General features: G+C 38.1%; 3 protein-coding genes across 17 annotated transcripts in view; 2 read left to right on the top strand and 1 right to left on the bottom strand.

Annotated features, from left to right (window-relative positions):
- Positions 1 to 2,172, bottom strand: part of LOC134755970 (mucin-2-like) — a 55,561-nt gene extending 53,389 nt beyond the window's left edge. For all 10 annotated transcript variants that reach the window (XM_063692692.1, XM_063692687.1, XM_063692691.1 and 7 more), the window contains exon 1: positions 2,012 to 2,172. In XM_063692692.1, coding sequence (XP_063548762.1) covers positions 2,012 to 2,018 — 7 coding nt within the window. In that variant the 5' untranslated portion in view covers positions 2,019 to 2,172. The remainder of the gene's footprint in view (positions 1 to 2,011) is intronic.
- A 290-nt stretch (positions 2,173 to 2,462) lies between these two features.
- Positions 2,463 to 16,766, top strand: part of LOC134755979 (guanine nucleotide exchange factor DBS-like) — a 129,142-nt gene continuing 114,838 nt past the window's right edge. For 3 of the 6 annotated variants that reach the window (XR_010129091.1, XM_063692707.1, XM_063692713.1), the window contains exon 1: positions 2,463 to 2,937. Coding sequence is in view for 4 of the 6 variants with exons in the window: in XM_063692707.1 (XP_063548777.1) it covers positions 2,769 to 2,937 (169 nt within the window). In the remaining 2 variants the exon portion in view is untranslated. The remainder of the gene's footprint in view (positions 2,938 to 16,766) is intronic. The other 3 variants (XR_010129092.1, XM_063692708.1, XM_063692714.1) reach the window with 1 other exon arrangement.
- LOC134755996 (uncharacterized) lies at positions 9,530 to 15,802 on the top strand. Its single transcript, XM_063692753.1, has 4 exons — positions 9,530 to 9,719; positions 10,000 to 10,281; positions 10,365 to 10,592; positions 12,139 to 15,802. Exons 2-4 carry the CDS (start codon positions 10,021 to 10,023, stop codon positions 13,333 to 13,335), a joined length of 1,686 nt encoding a protein of 561 aa, XP_063548823.1. The 5' UTR covers positions 9,530 to 9,719; positions 10,000 to 10,020; the 3' UTR covers positions 13,336 to 15,802.

Raw genomic sequence — 16,766 nt, forward strand, 5'->3', positions numbered from 1 at the left:
TTGGATGGGTGACCGTTTTTATAGATAATGGTACGGAACCCTTCGTGTGCTAGTCCGACTCGCACTTGGCCGGTTTTTCTTCTTCTGCTACCATGCCCTAGCGGGCGTCGGCGGCCACCTTTGCAAAGTCTTTTCTACTCTTGGCCAGTCTTGTACTTGTTAGCGTGGCCGCGTCCTCGATGTTTGTCCATTTAGATACTTTTTACGGGAGATCAGATCACCATGATAACCACGATCACGGTTAGAGTTAGACCAAGATAAGTCTGCAACGATTTTGATAGCACACGCAGTGCAAGTGTTATTTTAAACGTCAAACTTCTATGAAATTATGACGTATAAATAACATTGACATTTCTAGGTGAAATTATGAATACGATAAGCGTCTATGATAGTGTTGTTGCTTATGAATGTGTTCAGCAGATAGCGTGTGTTTATTTACTAGTACTGCACTGTGCGGCTTTGCGTTATCTTAGATAATAAAAAAAAATTTAAATCATAGTTTATTTATAAATAGTTATAACCGTTATAATGGGTCATCCATTAATTACATCTAACGAATTTGAAGATTTTGGTCCGCCCCCCTTCCTTGTCACACCTGATCACATAAAATTTGGCTGTGCATTTGGCTAACCCCTCCCCCCTGGTGTGACGTCACATATTTGGCAATTATGGTTTCAATGAAATCAACAATTTCAATTAGTTTTTACATTTCTTAAAAAAACATTTTTTTTTTGACAAAATCAATGATAGAAATTTATAACACGAAGCCGATTAGAAATAAAAATATACCCATAAAAATGAACATCATCGCAAAAACTAGTTATTCAACTGTTAACAGCGAATAAAAAAATCAAAACCATTTCTAGAGATGGGCCGAATATTCGGTAATTATTCGGTAATCGGCATATTTTTCAATGTTCCTATTCGGCCAAATAGGTTCGCAATGCCGAATATTTACCGAATAAACAATTTTTTTAAGGTCGTTAAGCGCGGGTGCTTTAGCGATCAGGTCCTACCACGCAGACCACAGTACGCAAATTGCGGGAATCTTCTCTTTTACTACAATTATGGCGTAAGTAGGGTGCCAGAGAAAGATGTCAAAAACACGTGATGAGTGCAGACCGCGAACATGTACTTGTTTTCAGCTTTTTAGGCAGTTTTAGTCCAACCAAATATTCGGTTCGGTATGAGCTGAACCGAATATTCGTATTCGGCAAAGTCCATATTCGGCCCATCTCTATTACAGATGTAGACGATGTAGTTAGTGACGTCACAAGGTTTGTGACTCCCCGCTCCCCCTTGTCACAACATGTCACATTATCTTAACCCTCTTCCTCCCCCAAACGTGTAACGTAATTAATGGTTGATGGTCAAAATTAAATGAGTTTTTTTCCGGTATTCCGGTAAAAATTATTTATTTAAAAATCTAAAAAATAACTAATAGTGGGTAGGCCGAAAAATCTAACACATACAAACGTCGCATTAGAAAAAAAACGTTAAAAAGTCACACGTTAAGTAACAGAAATCATAAAATTGGATGAATTATAATTTAATAGAAACCTATTCTTTTCAAATTAGACTACTACGCGGTATGAATTGGCGGTATTTATATTTACCAGATACACATGTGACAAAAATGATGCACAGATAAAAATTCTTAAATAGGATCTGAAATTGGATGCCATTCTTATGTAATACAAGTATATAGACCAATTTTAAGTAATATACATAACCGTACCTAACCTTGAAACAACTATTTATAATTAATTTTGTTGTATTAAATTCCATGCTATTTTGGATACCTATAAATACAAACAATACGTAACGTAACAGCAACCTAATTTTAAGAAGATACCCTATATTTTAACGAAGATAATACGATAACCTATACTCAATATTTATTTTTCAGGCTTTCAATCAGAACTTGGAAAATTAAAAGAAAAAAAATTGGAAAACATGATTTGGGCGTAAATAACTGCTGACTAAAAAAAATGGATATAAAAGGACTCACTTGACATTTTGAAGCAGGGTGTAGTTTCGCGTGTGACAGTTCCAGTCACCTCTAATGTCACAAACTACACGCACACTCCGCGCAGCACTCGCAAATAAATGCATGCACGCAACGTGCGCGAGCCCCTCGGAGCGCCGGTCCGACACCGACACACGCATACACACATTCAAGGCTCTAACGTCAATTATCTACGCACACAACCAAGTTTATAGCAATGTTTACATCAAGCAAAATAAGCGAACAAAGCCGGCAAAAAATTAAAATGAGCAATAAAAAGCAGGTGAACATGCCAATATAGCTACTACAGTAATAATTTAATAGTAGAAAATGATGTTTTATCAACAATATTCAAAGAATGACAATAAAGTTTCGACGGTTGGTTATTTAACTCTGGCAGCACTGGCGCTCATCAGCTGTTCCGCGGGATCGATAGATGTCGGTGGGAGTAGCTTTATTTTCGACATCGTACAATATACATATATCTATATCATAACGGTATCCGTAGTAAAATCACTTCGCTATCCAATGCGCTAGTTTCTTTCATGGTCCGCGGTTTTTTTGATGTCATCGTTCGTAAACCCGGGTCGATGAACGAATTCGGTTTAAAGATGACGAGAAAATTATGCAATGCGAATTATATTCACGCATCCTTACTTATTTATTGTAGTGGTAAATAAATCGCGGCCCAAAATGCTTAAAATTCCGTAAAGGGAAGATTTGTGCTGTTGTGTTTGTTTTCGGTGTTTCGGTGGAAACGATGGCTAATTCTCCAACGAGCATTGAGACGCAAATAGACAGTTTCTTGGAGCAATTTAAGAGAAGTGCCTCTAAGGCTATGGAGGAGCGAATAGAATGGCCTGACGGTCCATCTCCTGGTGCGGTCGTGAAGTCTCGCAGCAGCTGCTTCGCGCTGGACTCTGCAGCTGGTGAGTCTATTTTGACTGGTCCCTAGTGGCTTAAGCTCTTCTAAGTACTTACGCTTAAATAAAAAAGCTCTAGCATCAGTAAACAAAATCAAGTTAAGTTGGTTGTTGATAATTGAGATAACGATAACAAAAGTACATAGGTAGGTACCTGAATGACTCATGCCTACCTCGTATTAAAGCAATAAGATTTTTTCGTAATTGCAGTACCTACTTGACTCCAAATTATCTTGTGAAATGAACAAATAAATCCCAACGATTTTTTTTGTTCCATTTTATGGCCCACAGATAAATAAATCATGTAGGTACTTTTTTTTAATTTATGTCAATTTGGGTAATCCGACAAACAATTATTTTAGATACAATTCAATTAAAATGATTCATGTTGTGTTTATTTGGAATACTTAACTACCTATTTCGAACAAGTATCTCCTTGAGCTAAGTAGGTACTTCATAAAACAAACAATGGGAGGGCTCTTGATCAATTAAGTATTGAACGTTTAGGTAACGCAGTAAAAAATGTACTTTATTTATTAGGTTGGTAACGCACAAAGGACTCGAGTATTTAGGGCATCGTCCTCGGAAATCCGATAAACGAACTGCTGCCACCAGGATTCTTATTAGACGAAATTAACGATGTCCGATTAGTTAAAGCTAACTAAGTATCAATAAAATTTTGTTTTTGCTAATGATTGTTGTAATACAGTAAATTAATATTAAATTCATAAGAAAGGAATAAAATTTACATAGGTAAATAGAATAAGTAGATCATTTTCTTTGCAGTTGTAATCAAAAAAAATTGTCGAGTCCGGTCTCCAGTCCCATTCGCACGCGACGTGAAGAGTTCCGCATTGCTAATAAAATTAAGCTCAAATTCTATATGGTTTCTATTCTATCGTGATATATCTACCTATACTTAAGTGACGTAAAATAGGTACTATAACCATAATTCATATAGCTATTGTCTAATCATTTACCTACAAATGTCGGATGGAATGGTGGAAGTGGAACTGGCGAAATGAGGGCTATCGCGTATGAATTCGCCGCTAGGGGCGCTAGTGTAGATGGTGGTCTTTTCCATAGTTCGAAATGTCAAATGTCATTTGTCACTTCAATGACTGACAGCTGTTCTATAGTCTTTTGGACCACCATCAACAGAGGCGCCAACTGGTGAGCAAAAAAACGATAGCCCTCATTGGAAAATAATAAGTGCTTGAATTTCCCGATTTATCTAAATCTATCATCGGGCGATTCGCGCGTATATCCCTATAATTATTACTTTGATTTGATTTGTTAGAGCTCTCTCCCACTGCCGTCCAGTTTTTTGCGGGTACGGTTTTCTGTAGGATCCCGTTTTAGTAGTATACCTACGTGTTAATATACTATCGTAGAACGTTCACACGAGCATTCTGTTGGCGTGCAGAATCCTTAGAAATCCTGGATCCTGCAGAAAACCCTACCCGCAACTGGACGTTAGTGGAAAAGAGCTCTGTACTCTGTAGGTACCTATTGACCTATACAAGACTGGCGTTATCTGGTGTTGGAGACCAAAATTCTTTATAAAAGATTGCGGAGCCTCATTACTTGATGAGTCCTACTTATTTGGGGAGGCGAGTGCGGGATTGACGACAGGAAGCCAACACACTCTTTTGTCCGTTCTATGAATTGTAAGGGTACATCGAGCACACGCTGCTCCTGTCCACACCACGGGCTGCATGCAGACAGTATCCGCGTTTGTGTATAAGGACTATCGTAGGGTTATATAATGGTTTGAGCCATGAGGTAAAAAGATGGACTATCTTTGAATGAGATTCCATATCGTCTGCCGAAATGAAATCCACTATCACCATAAGTTCGCACTAATGGTGAGGGCACAGAATAAGTAAGAAAGGAAACTCCCTACAAAACCGAAGTTTGACCAGAATCATGGTGTACCTTTCTTATGTACTTATGGTAATGGTACTATCCCTTTTGGCTATTTAGGGTTGTCAAAATTCAGGGTATTATCTAATCTGTGGTCTTACACCCAAAAGGACGTCAAGTTGTGTCAACTGCATGTTAACCCTAATAATTGCACGGAGCAATGCTGAGCCGAACGGAGCCGAAAAAGCCCGAACGCTCTCCCTGGTGAGGGCTAGTTTTAGAGAGGTTTCAATAGAGAACGCAGGTCTTGCTACTACATTCTGGACGGTTATGTAAGGCAAGCCAGAGGCTAGGTACCGTATCTCTGTCCTCACTATCCAACAGGATACCCTCAGGAACGCTCAGTACCCATGTATTTACCTACCTCTACAATAACCTCAACAAGTCTGATTGCGAAAACCAAACGAAAAGAAAATAGCTTGTGCAAAGCTCAACAAAAAAGCTTTTAAGGACCAGTAAAAGAATAATCGAGTAACTTTGTCGCCTTTTGTAATGGGGTTCGTTTGCGTCAAATCCGGTAGTCAAATCAGAACTACGATTTGACACGAACGCTATGTATAAAGTTACTGTATTAGAAGGTGACTTAAGAAGAAATTGCTATAGTAGATTAAGGGTCGGTTGCACCAAACTGTTTGTCATCGTTAAATAGTTCGCTAAATTTTATTGTATGGAAAGTTTCATAGTAAACCGCCGCGCCGCGCCGGGTGACGTTAATCAGTCTGTCAATTGCGGATGGTGCAACCGGCACTAAGATTATACACCGAGGGGATAAAGCACTGTTTTATGTCACGGGTGCGATTTCGAATCCCGAGTAAAATGAGGGACTTCAGATTTAACTCCCGAGCGAAGCGAGTCCGGAGTGCAGCGAGGGATTCAAGCTCGCCCAAGACGAAAATAGCTTTATCCCAAAGGAGAATACTCTACTTTTCTCACCTTTTGCGACACAATAAAAAGCAAGGCTACTTACTAGACACGACGTTTTATTAAAACTTAGAGTACCTTATTAAAAAAAAAACGTACAAATTATAATCTTTCAACTTCAATCTCCTGCTAATACTGCAGCGTTTTGCAACACTCGCGGCTTTTGGTTTATTTTCTTTGTTTTGCGTACTATATGGCTTGTAGTGGCCATCGCCGGGTTGTACTAAACCTGCCATAATATGGTACTGCATCTCATTATAACCTGCTGGTTAATAATGAGATTTGAATTCGTATGAAAAATTGTTCCATAGAGACCTACAGCAATAATGACTTACTTTAGGTGAGGTTTGCATGAATTGCATGATATACATATACTTGGGCAATGTCGAACATGTGATGATGTGAACAGTAAATTACTTATCTATAATTGTATTCTTTGTTAGTATCATTTTATTCACGTCACGAATGTCACGATGAGGTAATTAGTTTTCGTACTGTTTTACAATAAAATATTCCTTATAAGAGATATAATGTACATGTAATATGCGTTTTTGTCCGTTTATTATTACAAAACGTAAGCTGATTCAAAATGCAGAGGTAAAAATAAGCGTTTATTCATACGCAGGTAATGTAGGTAAGTATTATTATTTGTTCCGCATCGGTGCAGACCCTCTTGGTTGGTTTTATATTATTTTTACTCTCATATCACCTGCTTACATAGTTTTCTGTACACCGAAAGTGTCGGATATGGTGATATAAGTACGTGATGTTACGAGAAGTCCGGCAATTAAGAAAATCAGATTTGGGTCCATCTTTTGCAAGATATATTTTATGTCAAACAATACAGGATGCCTAGATTTAAACTTTTTGACAGTCTCAAATAAACTTTGTTTAAAATGCGAGCCCGATCACCAGCACCATGATGTCCATGAATCATGTAGGTAAGTACAAGCATAAAGGTTTAGGTACCTATTCACCCAAAAAGTAACCATTGTATTCTTCAGAAAACCTCGCATGGAATTATGGTTTCATAATGATTATTGAAGTATGCTCATTATGAAACCATATTCATTACTTTGTGTATATTGTGAATCCATTGACTTCAACATTCTTATAAAGAACTTTATAGCGCCAATTAAAACAAAATCGATGGGCAGGTTTATATAGACACTAACCTAGGACTCCCAGGACCTAGGAGTAACTAGGACCAATGCGGATATGTTCTAACACCGGAAAGGTTTTTTTTTATATAATTCTACAACTTGCACCATTACTTATCTTTTGCACATTATTTTGACCTCTTTGGAAGATTGTTAAGAACTAACAGGTAACGCTCCTTATTACTTTACCCAGGTACCATGACACATTGTCTCGTAACAAGCTTAATAGTCTCCGGACGGTTGTAACCGAGAAACCTTAAAAGGGGCTCGCTGCGGTCGAAGGGTTGTACAAGTCGCCTTACACAACTCTACTCCACAGAAAACCGCCTAGGGGGTGGTCTGTGCTCTATTCCAACCCATTAACTACACTGTATCTTTCTGTAAAAATGCTGATATTGTATTTTAACTCGAGCAGATACTTTTTGACATGATCCCTGGGATTTGAATAATGTATTCATTGGTCCCTTGCCGCTTTTTGGTGATTAAACTTAAGCGTCAGGGTCGTATCGTGGGCGATATTTGCGATTAGTGTAAGCCGTTCGGATAAAAAAACAGCAAATCGATGTACAGGTTAGCCGTTTGGCACACGCATACTAGAGGTCAAAACAAAATGTTTGACCCGCGGTTCCTATAAAAAATTCCCTTAGGAGGGGTGCTGAAGAATTTTTTTGGTATTAAAAAAAAAAAAATTTTTTTTTTCAAAAACCTATCGTGTGTGGTGAGGTGAGGAGGTACTACTAATTCAAAAAAAGTGTGGCTGGCGTCTAGCAAATAGCTGTGTCGTTAAAAGAAAGCCTCTCGTTGTCAAAATATTTGGATCCCCGAATTCCCGAGGTAGGATAAAATAGGTACACTTATCACAGAATGGGCAAATACTTATGAGCCTGATCCCCTTAACCTCCCTAAATCCGCTACTGACAACCAAATTCTATTCTTGAGTAATGTCGTTATAGAGTTGTGACCTTTGTTTAGAAATTAGCTTTCATAATACGTCAAATCGCGTGATTGTCCAACGCGGCACCAGATTAATCTTTATGGCAGGAAATGCGGTGCTGAATGGTCTAACTACATATAGGTACCCAACTATACCCACTCCCGCAACCGAACGGCACAAAATGTTGGTTTGTTCCAATTCCAATCAACGTTTGTGTAATGCGAGTAAGTACCTACCTCCCTACTCGGCCTACTCCCTACCTACACTTTCATAAAATGAGACACTAATGAGTGAAGTGTTGTTTATTTTAGGGTTCTGTATTCCGTACCTTCCTCAACGTCCGTCCGGTCGGATGTCAGTGTCACACTCTCGTGTTTTATTTAGAATTTGTTTTTTGTGGGATTTGTTAAGCCACTCATCTCTGACAAGTGACAATCTAGGCCTTACATTTTTTTATACCACGTCGGTGGCAAACAAGCATACGGCCCGCCCGATGGTTGCCTGCAAAAATCCGGTCACAAATAAGGGTTGCCACTTGCCAGGCTTTTAAAGAAAATAAGAAGGAAACACTTTTAGCGATGACTCAAAAACGGCTTAACTGATCACAATTGTTTTAACTATTTTCGAATGTGTTTATTAAGCACTATTTGTGGAATTTTTTTCGTACTTTTTGGTTAGATGGTTCAAAAGTTAGAAGGAAAAACCCTTTTTTTTCTTTCAAAATAATTATTTCCGAAATGATTCACTATCAAAAAATGTTTGATAAAGTGAATCGACGAAAGACATGGTGCTACCTTTTGACTGAAAACCTCGCTTTATTTCTATAAGCTACGATTAAACAACCTCATGGAAATTGTTATTTTAACACGATAATTGACAACACATCGAGACAGTATAAAGGTCCTTCTATTCTGTATGGGAAAATTTGGGGCACATAACAGACCCGCGAAATTTGGAAAAAGGGACAGGACTGCTCAATTGGTCATTCATTTGTATAGGTCATTACACTATCGGCCTTACCCGTGCTCACATGCCGTGCAAGATCGTGTTTCCCGACAGGTTATAGCTGGGCTTGATGGGGGATATTTCTGTAACCTGTAACACACTATTCACAATGCTCTGTTTTTTTTCTTTATATTATTTATTAAGGTTACAAAAGTTTTTACAAAGATCAATTAATTAACGTCTTTACAAAATTTTAACATATCAAAACTAATCGCAATAATCGCACTAATCGTATACCTTTGGCTTTGCCGCCATTTTACTGGTTTTTGACTTTATTTATTTTATGTCAACTTTTTTTGTAACAAGGTATAGACTATAGTCTACTTCTTCTGTAGGTTTACAGAGCCAAGGAATTTTGGGTGCTTTATACCTGCAACACTTAGTCGAGAGAAAATATATGATGATATGAAGTTTTAAAAATCCGATACCTTAATTTGAGCAATGACACGAATCAATGTTCTTATTGTATTATGTTCTATTTAGTATTATTGATTATTTTTATTCTTACGCCCGTTCTGGAGACAGCCAACAAGTTTTAAATGTTGGCGCCTTGAGTCGTCAGACAGCGTCAATACGGAAAGTCGGAAACGAACGAAACGAACGACGGTGGCGCAGCCAAGTGGTGGCGCACTGTACTAAAGACGTGTTCTGCGGCGTCCTCCGATTTTATTCACAGAAAGTGTTCGCCATATTGCTTCCGTGAATTCAGTGAAATATTTGTGCATTTCTCTTCAATTATGACTGCAATATGAAAATAGTTTAAAGGAAAACAATCCTTGTTTGATTAGTAACTGTGGCTATACATTTTTATGCAGCTCAGACGTTAAAATAACGTGAAAACGGTAAGTTTTATTCTTCCTCTGCTATGACTATATGGCCCAATATTCCACGGGAGTTCGATCCGCTATGCGATAATGAAACTTAAAAAACGCGATTAAGGTTAATAATTGCGCGATTTTTGTTGTGTTTATTTACATGAATTTGAAAAGTTATCGCGGTTTTCTCGTATTTGTAGCGGGGTTATGAATTCTCATAGCAATCGGGGCGGGTTTGTCGCGAGGTTGTACATACACATATACGTAGGCACATGTGATTTAATGTGAACGATCGGTTGTATTGTAGCGTCGAGCGGGCAGCACACCCATGTCGTATGAGAAGATGGAGGTGGTGAATCCGGCAGAAAAGGAGGCGAGTGAGGTTCTTCACTCGCTCCTGTCGGTGGAGCGCCGGAGTGTGGACAGCAAGGAGGCCATAATCGTGGCCATTCCGCAAGACCAGAATGGCGGAGGGGAGTATGGAGAGAGCGCACAGTGGCACACGCCTGTCATGGGCCAACACTCTGTGTTTGAGATGGGAGCCTCTCAGAACATGCAACAGCACAACTATAATGGTCACCAAGAACAGGTAACCTCCTAACTAGTCAATCAGCTGTTTTAACAGGCTCTATTTGAAGTGTCTTATCCTAACAGTAACATTACTAATTTCAGGTTTTATGGCAAGGTCACACAATCCAAGTGGAGAATGGCGAGGCTAATATGCAAGGAATGCAAGGTGCTTACAGCATTGAGTTTTCAAATGTTGATGGTGATGGCATGGAGGTTGAAACAAAGCCTAAAATGGAGAAAAAAGGTGGAGCTAAGAGGAAGAAAAAGGGAGCTGAAACAGATAGCGATGAAGAGGTCCTCGACAACAAACTTGAGGATAATCCTTTACAAGTAAGTAGATAGTTACCTGTTGTTAGAAAATATATAAGGGTTCGATTAAAACAAGAATTCATTTACTAAAATGTTTTAAAGACTCAATATCAATCCTAAGTCTGCCATTTCTATTACATTTTTTCCTTGAATAAATTTAAGGTTAGGTTGGTTAGACTGTTGACAACTAGATCATTTAACATTTCATCATCATTTGGTTTTCAACCAAAAGTGTACTTATTGTTGGTTGTCAATAAGGCACTATTTCCACAAAGCTTCAATTTAAAATCGACCTTATCGATCACTGACAATGTGTCAAACGGAAAGTGGAAAACGTCACATACCTACATGCATAGAGTAACTTATACTAGAGCGTTACTGTCATAGTAAATTTTGTAACCCCAGTAAATTCACTGCCATCTGTCGACTCACTTTAAAACTAAAAATAAATATTTATAAAAATACGATAAAATGTATTTAAATATGGATAAATGATTTTTTTATTTGCATTAATTATTTTTATATGATTTTGACCCATGTTCTTTCACTGGTATGCGTTAAAATTATAAATAACAAACGAAACAGTCAACGCCCTCTATACGAGTGTAGGCCAAAACTAGTGGCGCCATCTGATCGAGAATCAAATTTTCGTGATTTTCGAGGCACGTTTTTTCCTTAGACTGTATCCATCTATTACGGAGTTATATCTATCTTTGCTACATGGGTCAACTAAGTAATCAGTCAAGAAAACTATTATATTATTTATTATTAAGATCAGCAATTGCCGAACTTTAAAAGATGAACCTGTTACACAATTTGGACAATTTTGACTTGGCTAATTTGGTTTTGGCAACTTATATGTGTCATTCTTATGCTTAATCAGAATTGTTATTTCATTTTACATGATACTAGGTACATACCACTTTTATGGCTTATTCATTTTGATTTGTCACATAAGTAAACATGGAACTAACCTATTGAAGCGTCATGGTTTTGGTTTTTGTTTATTTCAAAGGTTTGTAAGTCATTGTCACTAATTAAATTTGAGTGACAATATTAATGGTTAATTAATGCAAAAAAATTATGGATAAAATAATATTTGATTATTACATTGTCTGACAATACAACATTTTAATTAATTAATAACCCAAAAATGTATGTATTCATTACAATTTATAAAGTGAACTGTCAGTGACTGCTAAAAGTATAGCATTTTGGTTTGTTGAAATATACGACATGCAAGCTGAAAGATATGTGATCTTAATAATATTTATAAGGTAAGGTGGGGTAAGACTAACATAATTTATTTTGCTCGGGGCAAGACTAACAGTATGAGGATTCCATACAAGTGATAGTCTTACAGTTTTGAATGATTAACGGTTAGTTTCACTAGACCTATATATTAAAATATCAGGAGCTGGAAAACAATATAAAAGGTAATTACCATCCATATCCCGGTCGATATAAGTCTAGTGATAGTCTTATCCCATCTTACCTTACATGTAACTACTGAAATAGTTGCAGCTAAAAGCTCGCGTTGTTATAAGTAAATTATTTAAATTTTCAGGTGAAAGAAAGATTAAGGAGAGGATGTGATTGCAAGGATAACTGCTACCGTGGGCTTAATCCAGAGGCTGTCTACCGTCACCGTCTCAACATTGCTGAACTGACCAAAAGTGAACATGACATGTATCTAATGGGCATCACTATGGCCAGTTTGGCTAACCCGGCCGAAACATCGCGCCATAAGGTCAGGAGGAGACTGAGGGCGTGCTACGTATACCAAGGAAGGAAAGTCTGTTTGGAGGCTTTTCTGTATCTAGAAAATGTAACACATTATCAGCTCAAACGTATCAGGCAGCACGTCATGACGCACGGCGTCGCGCCTCGGATACACGGTAACGTTGGCAAGAAGCCCTACAACACATTCACTTTAGACATATACAAACATGCAACTAATTTCTTAAAGGAGTACCTGAAACAGCATGCTAGCTCGCCTAAAGACGTCCAGCCTTCGGGCGAACAGGGCAAGAAAGCCAGCAAGACCATTATTATACAGGGAGACTCACGGAAGCACTTGTTTGAAGCTTACAAAGAATATGGGGAAATTCTCGAGCCGGGAGTAAAACTGATGGGATATTCCACTTTCCGTGCATTCATGAAGGACCAATTTCCTCACGTCAAGTTCGCCACTAAGAAACAAGACATGCCCAAAGACATGGTTCCGTTCCGCAGCGGAAAATGCATGTCGTACGACAAGAATAAGGACCCGATCAGGTCGCAACAGGAAAAAGACAAGGTGGACCATAAGAAGGCAGCTATGGAGGCTAAGAAAAAGGAGGATCACGACAGGGAGCAACACGTGCAGCAGCAGCAACAGCAGCAACAACAGCAGGTGCAGCAACAACAACAGCAGCAGCAGCAACAGCAAGTGCAGCAGGTGCAAGTGCAGCACCAGCAGATGTCGAGCCAGCCGCACGTCGTGATCCACCAGCAGCAGCCCGGACAGCAGTCCATGCAGCAGCAGATGCTCGTGCCGCAGGTGTCGCAGCACCAGCAGGTGCTGACGCAGCAGGTGGGCAGCGTGCAGCAGGTGTCGCAGCACATGCAGCCGCTGGGCGTGTCGGACGAGCCGCCGCAGCCGGTGGAGATGGCGCAGCAGGTGATCCCGCTGGCCGTGGTGCAGCAGCAGCAGCAGGCGTACATCGTGACGCCGGTGTCGCACTTCCAGACGCGCGTGCAGGGCGCCTGGTACAGGCATTGACGGTGCTGCCACCGTCGCGCGGTAAGTTAGCGAGAATACCTAGGTTACGCCTATTCAGTATTGATAAACTGACATATATAGCGACTATCTGTAAGGATAAATTTAATCATATTTACACCAGTAAATTAGCAGTAGCTATGTAGTTTATTTTTGAATGGTTTTAAAATTGATAGCGTTGTTTTACTGAATTGACGGTTTATGTAGATCTTGCTGGTTAGATTGCGAATGTACCGAGTGTAGTTTTATATTTTCCGTGTGTGTTTAGATGTAAATGGATCATGATTATTTTATTTTTAGACTATCTAAGCGTTCAGGTGGTGTTGTCAATCAATATTAAATTCACTTTGAAAAGCAGTGCCTTTAAAATTTATGATGTGGATTAAGACAGCTATGATGTGTGACTTTCAAAATACAGATTTAACCTTTAAATGCATATTGTTGCCAAATGTATACAAAGCATTAGACAGCTCACAGATAACTAAATAAAAACATTATTTCCAACCAAAAATAAAAAAATCATGCATTTAAGGGTTAACAGATAAAATAGTACATTTTACAACTAGTGTGAAAAGACATTTCACACGTGTTGTAAACGACGTTTTTTAATACAATTGCGAAAAAATAATAAATTAATATATCATTAGTAGAATCATACCACCAAACCAAACCAAAACCAAAAGTCCAGCCCGCGATACTTGAGCTGCCGCAGCCCGCGATACCTTCATACTCGTGCGCGCCCCGGCCGCGGCCGCCGCGGGCCCGGCGCGGGTTGGTCAACGACACCGAGGAGTAACGAGTGAGGCCCTGGTACCTGCTCCGCGCTAAATTACATTTTAACTGCGTTTCGAAAGTATAGTTTGGAACTAAAAAGTAAAAAGCACTAGTTCGAGAAATTGAGCTTCTCGCACGCTACGCAGCCACAAAAAGTACCACTTTTTGAGCAACTGTATTAAAAATACAGAATAGTATGTATTTATGCATACTAAGGCGTAAGCAATACAAGTTGATGAAGTACATATCACTTTATTTTTATTGGTTCAGAAAAAGTTGGTGTCTATTTTTTTATTTAATATTACATTTTTAATGGATTTGTACTTTTGGAGCTTTTAGATGATTCCATAGTCAATCACTTTTTGTTCTTTGTTTTTGATTTTAATCGCCTAGCCTAGGTACAGTCGCCATCAATAACATTGTAATATTACATAATGTTCAAAAATATATAAAAATACACTACTAACTTAAGCGAGTCGTGTTTAGATATTTATAAGCACCTTGTTCACTTTGTAGTTGTAGGCCTAGCACAGGAGCGCCGCGACAGTATACTCCATCCCTCTATGTATAATTAATACAGTTAGAAAAATACCGGTAGTCTATCTCGCGGGCGAGATACTGCCGCGCTTCTGTGCTAGGCCTACTGGTAATTATCTGATGGCGACTACAATCAAGTGTAAAAATAAGCCAACAACACAAAATGTTCCTAAACATACTTAACACATAATAAGGTTAATTCAGTCATCAGTAAAATATCTTGGAGAAGGTTGAAATATAAAAGGTACTTCTTGGTCAGCTGTCATCAAGGTTACTTGTATAAAAATGCTACTAAAGATAGCCCTTGTAGGCAAGCGGCAAAGAGATGTAATATTGCCTAAGATTATCTCATTTTTACACTTGAAAGTACAAGCAAAGCTGGCAGCTGTCAGCTACAAATAAAAGACTTCCATATAATGGCGCTTATGAATTCCTTAGCCTAGTTTTTAGCCAGTTGATGGGTTTTGGCTGTATCTCCATTGATTGCGTTATAAGAAATAAATTATTTTAGTATAGGTAAAACCAATATTTTAGTTGTGGATGTTATAATCATCACATGCATTATATCTTGATCTTTCACATCTGTCTATGATGTTGAAAAAAGGGAGCACTTTTAGGACGTAAGAGTTTACTGATTTTAAACGTTTATTTTATCTTGATTTCATTAATTAGAACAATAATATATGTACATGATACATTTTTTCCCATAAAATTATGTTTTATTAATTATTTTAATAGTGATGTTTCGTTCTTGTCTTTTTAACATGTTAATAAAATTTACTGACACAATAGTTCTTAGCTCTGGAAAATTCTCTTGAATATCTTATATTTCTTTAAACTACGTTAAGATAGACTTAGTAAATGTAACAAAATAGAAGTGTGTAATCATTATCAATTTTACTACATATAGACAGTACAGAATTGTGCCTAGAAAATATGCTTATCCATGTATTTTTATAGAGCAATAATGTGTGCAATTCGAAGCAGATTCGTGTTACATAATAATTTTTCAGTACCTACCGACATTGTGTGAGTGATTGATAGTTGTTCCACCTGGGTCTTCTTCGAATCAGTAATTCACTTAGCATAAAGTTCGGCATCTATGTCAAAATTGTAGGGAGACATCATGATGTGATAGAAATTAAACTTTTATACTCTACATTTGCTTCTTTTTATTTCTGAAACAATTCCTGCTTAGCATTTACCGATATTTCACTCAATTGCGTAAACTGAATGATATGAAATTATTTTAACCTTTTGACCGCCAAAGACGGTAAATCACGTCGTCGACATTTTGTGCCACTCACGCCGCCGACGTCATTTGCCGTCCAAACTTAATTTATCAAAGACTCTTTAATAAATAACTATATTTCTTTGTTTGTATTTGCATTAATTTATTTTGCCCTTCTACTTTATTGTATAACTTTATTACAATTCAACTATGAATAGAAGGTTAAAAAAAACAACATTATGTTATAATACGACTTACCCAGTAAATAGCATAGCTAGCCACGCCAAAAACGGCACTTGACGTCGCCTAGTGATGTGACCGAGTCATGGAGGAATAATATTATTATATGAAAGTAACAATCTCCTAATAGAAATCGTTTCGCGCAGTTCCGACAAACACGCTAGCGCCATCAATAATAGATATGGCTTAATCCCATACATTTTGTAATAGTTGTTTTTGCTAAAATAACTCTGCTATTTGTGCTGTTACGGTACTTGTTTTCGTGCTTAATTTAAACAACTTGGTTTGAAAGACGGTACTGACCTTTTGTGATAATGTAACCCCTTATGCATTTATTTTATTGTAATGATACTGCAGTTTGCTAATTAGTAGGTAGTAATAATCGACAACGGGTTTGCACATCTCTGAGTAACGCGCGCTTATCAGTGTTCCGTGCGCCCATGACGGCACTTCACGTCCGATGCCTGACGTCACCACCAAGTAGTGATGTGGCATTATTGAGAGATTTGAGTGGAAGTTACAAGTACATTTTGATATTTAAATACGTTATTTAAAGGTTTTTAGTAGAGCTAAAAGCCAGAATTATCTAATATTATATTGTAAAACACCTGTGTAGTGGTTCTTCTAATCTAAGTATGTCAAAAACGAAATC

The sequence above is a fragment of the Cydia strobilella genome, chromosome 3 (assembly GCF_947568885.1).
Source record: "Cydia strobilella chromosome 3, ilCydStro3.1, whole genome shotgun sequence".
Taxonomy (NCBI): Eukaryota; Metazoa; Arthropoda; class Insecta; order Lepidoptera; family Tortricidae; genus Cydia; species Cydia strobilella.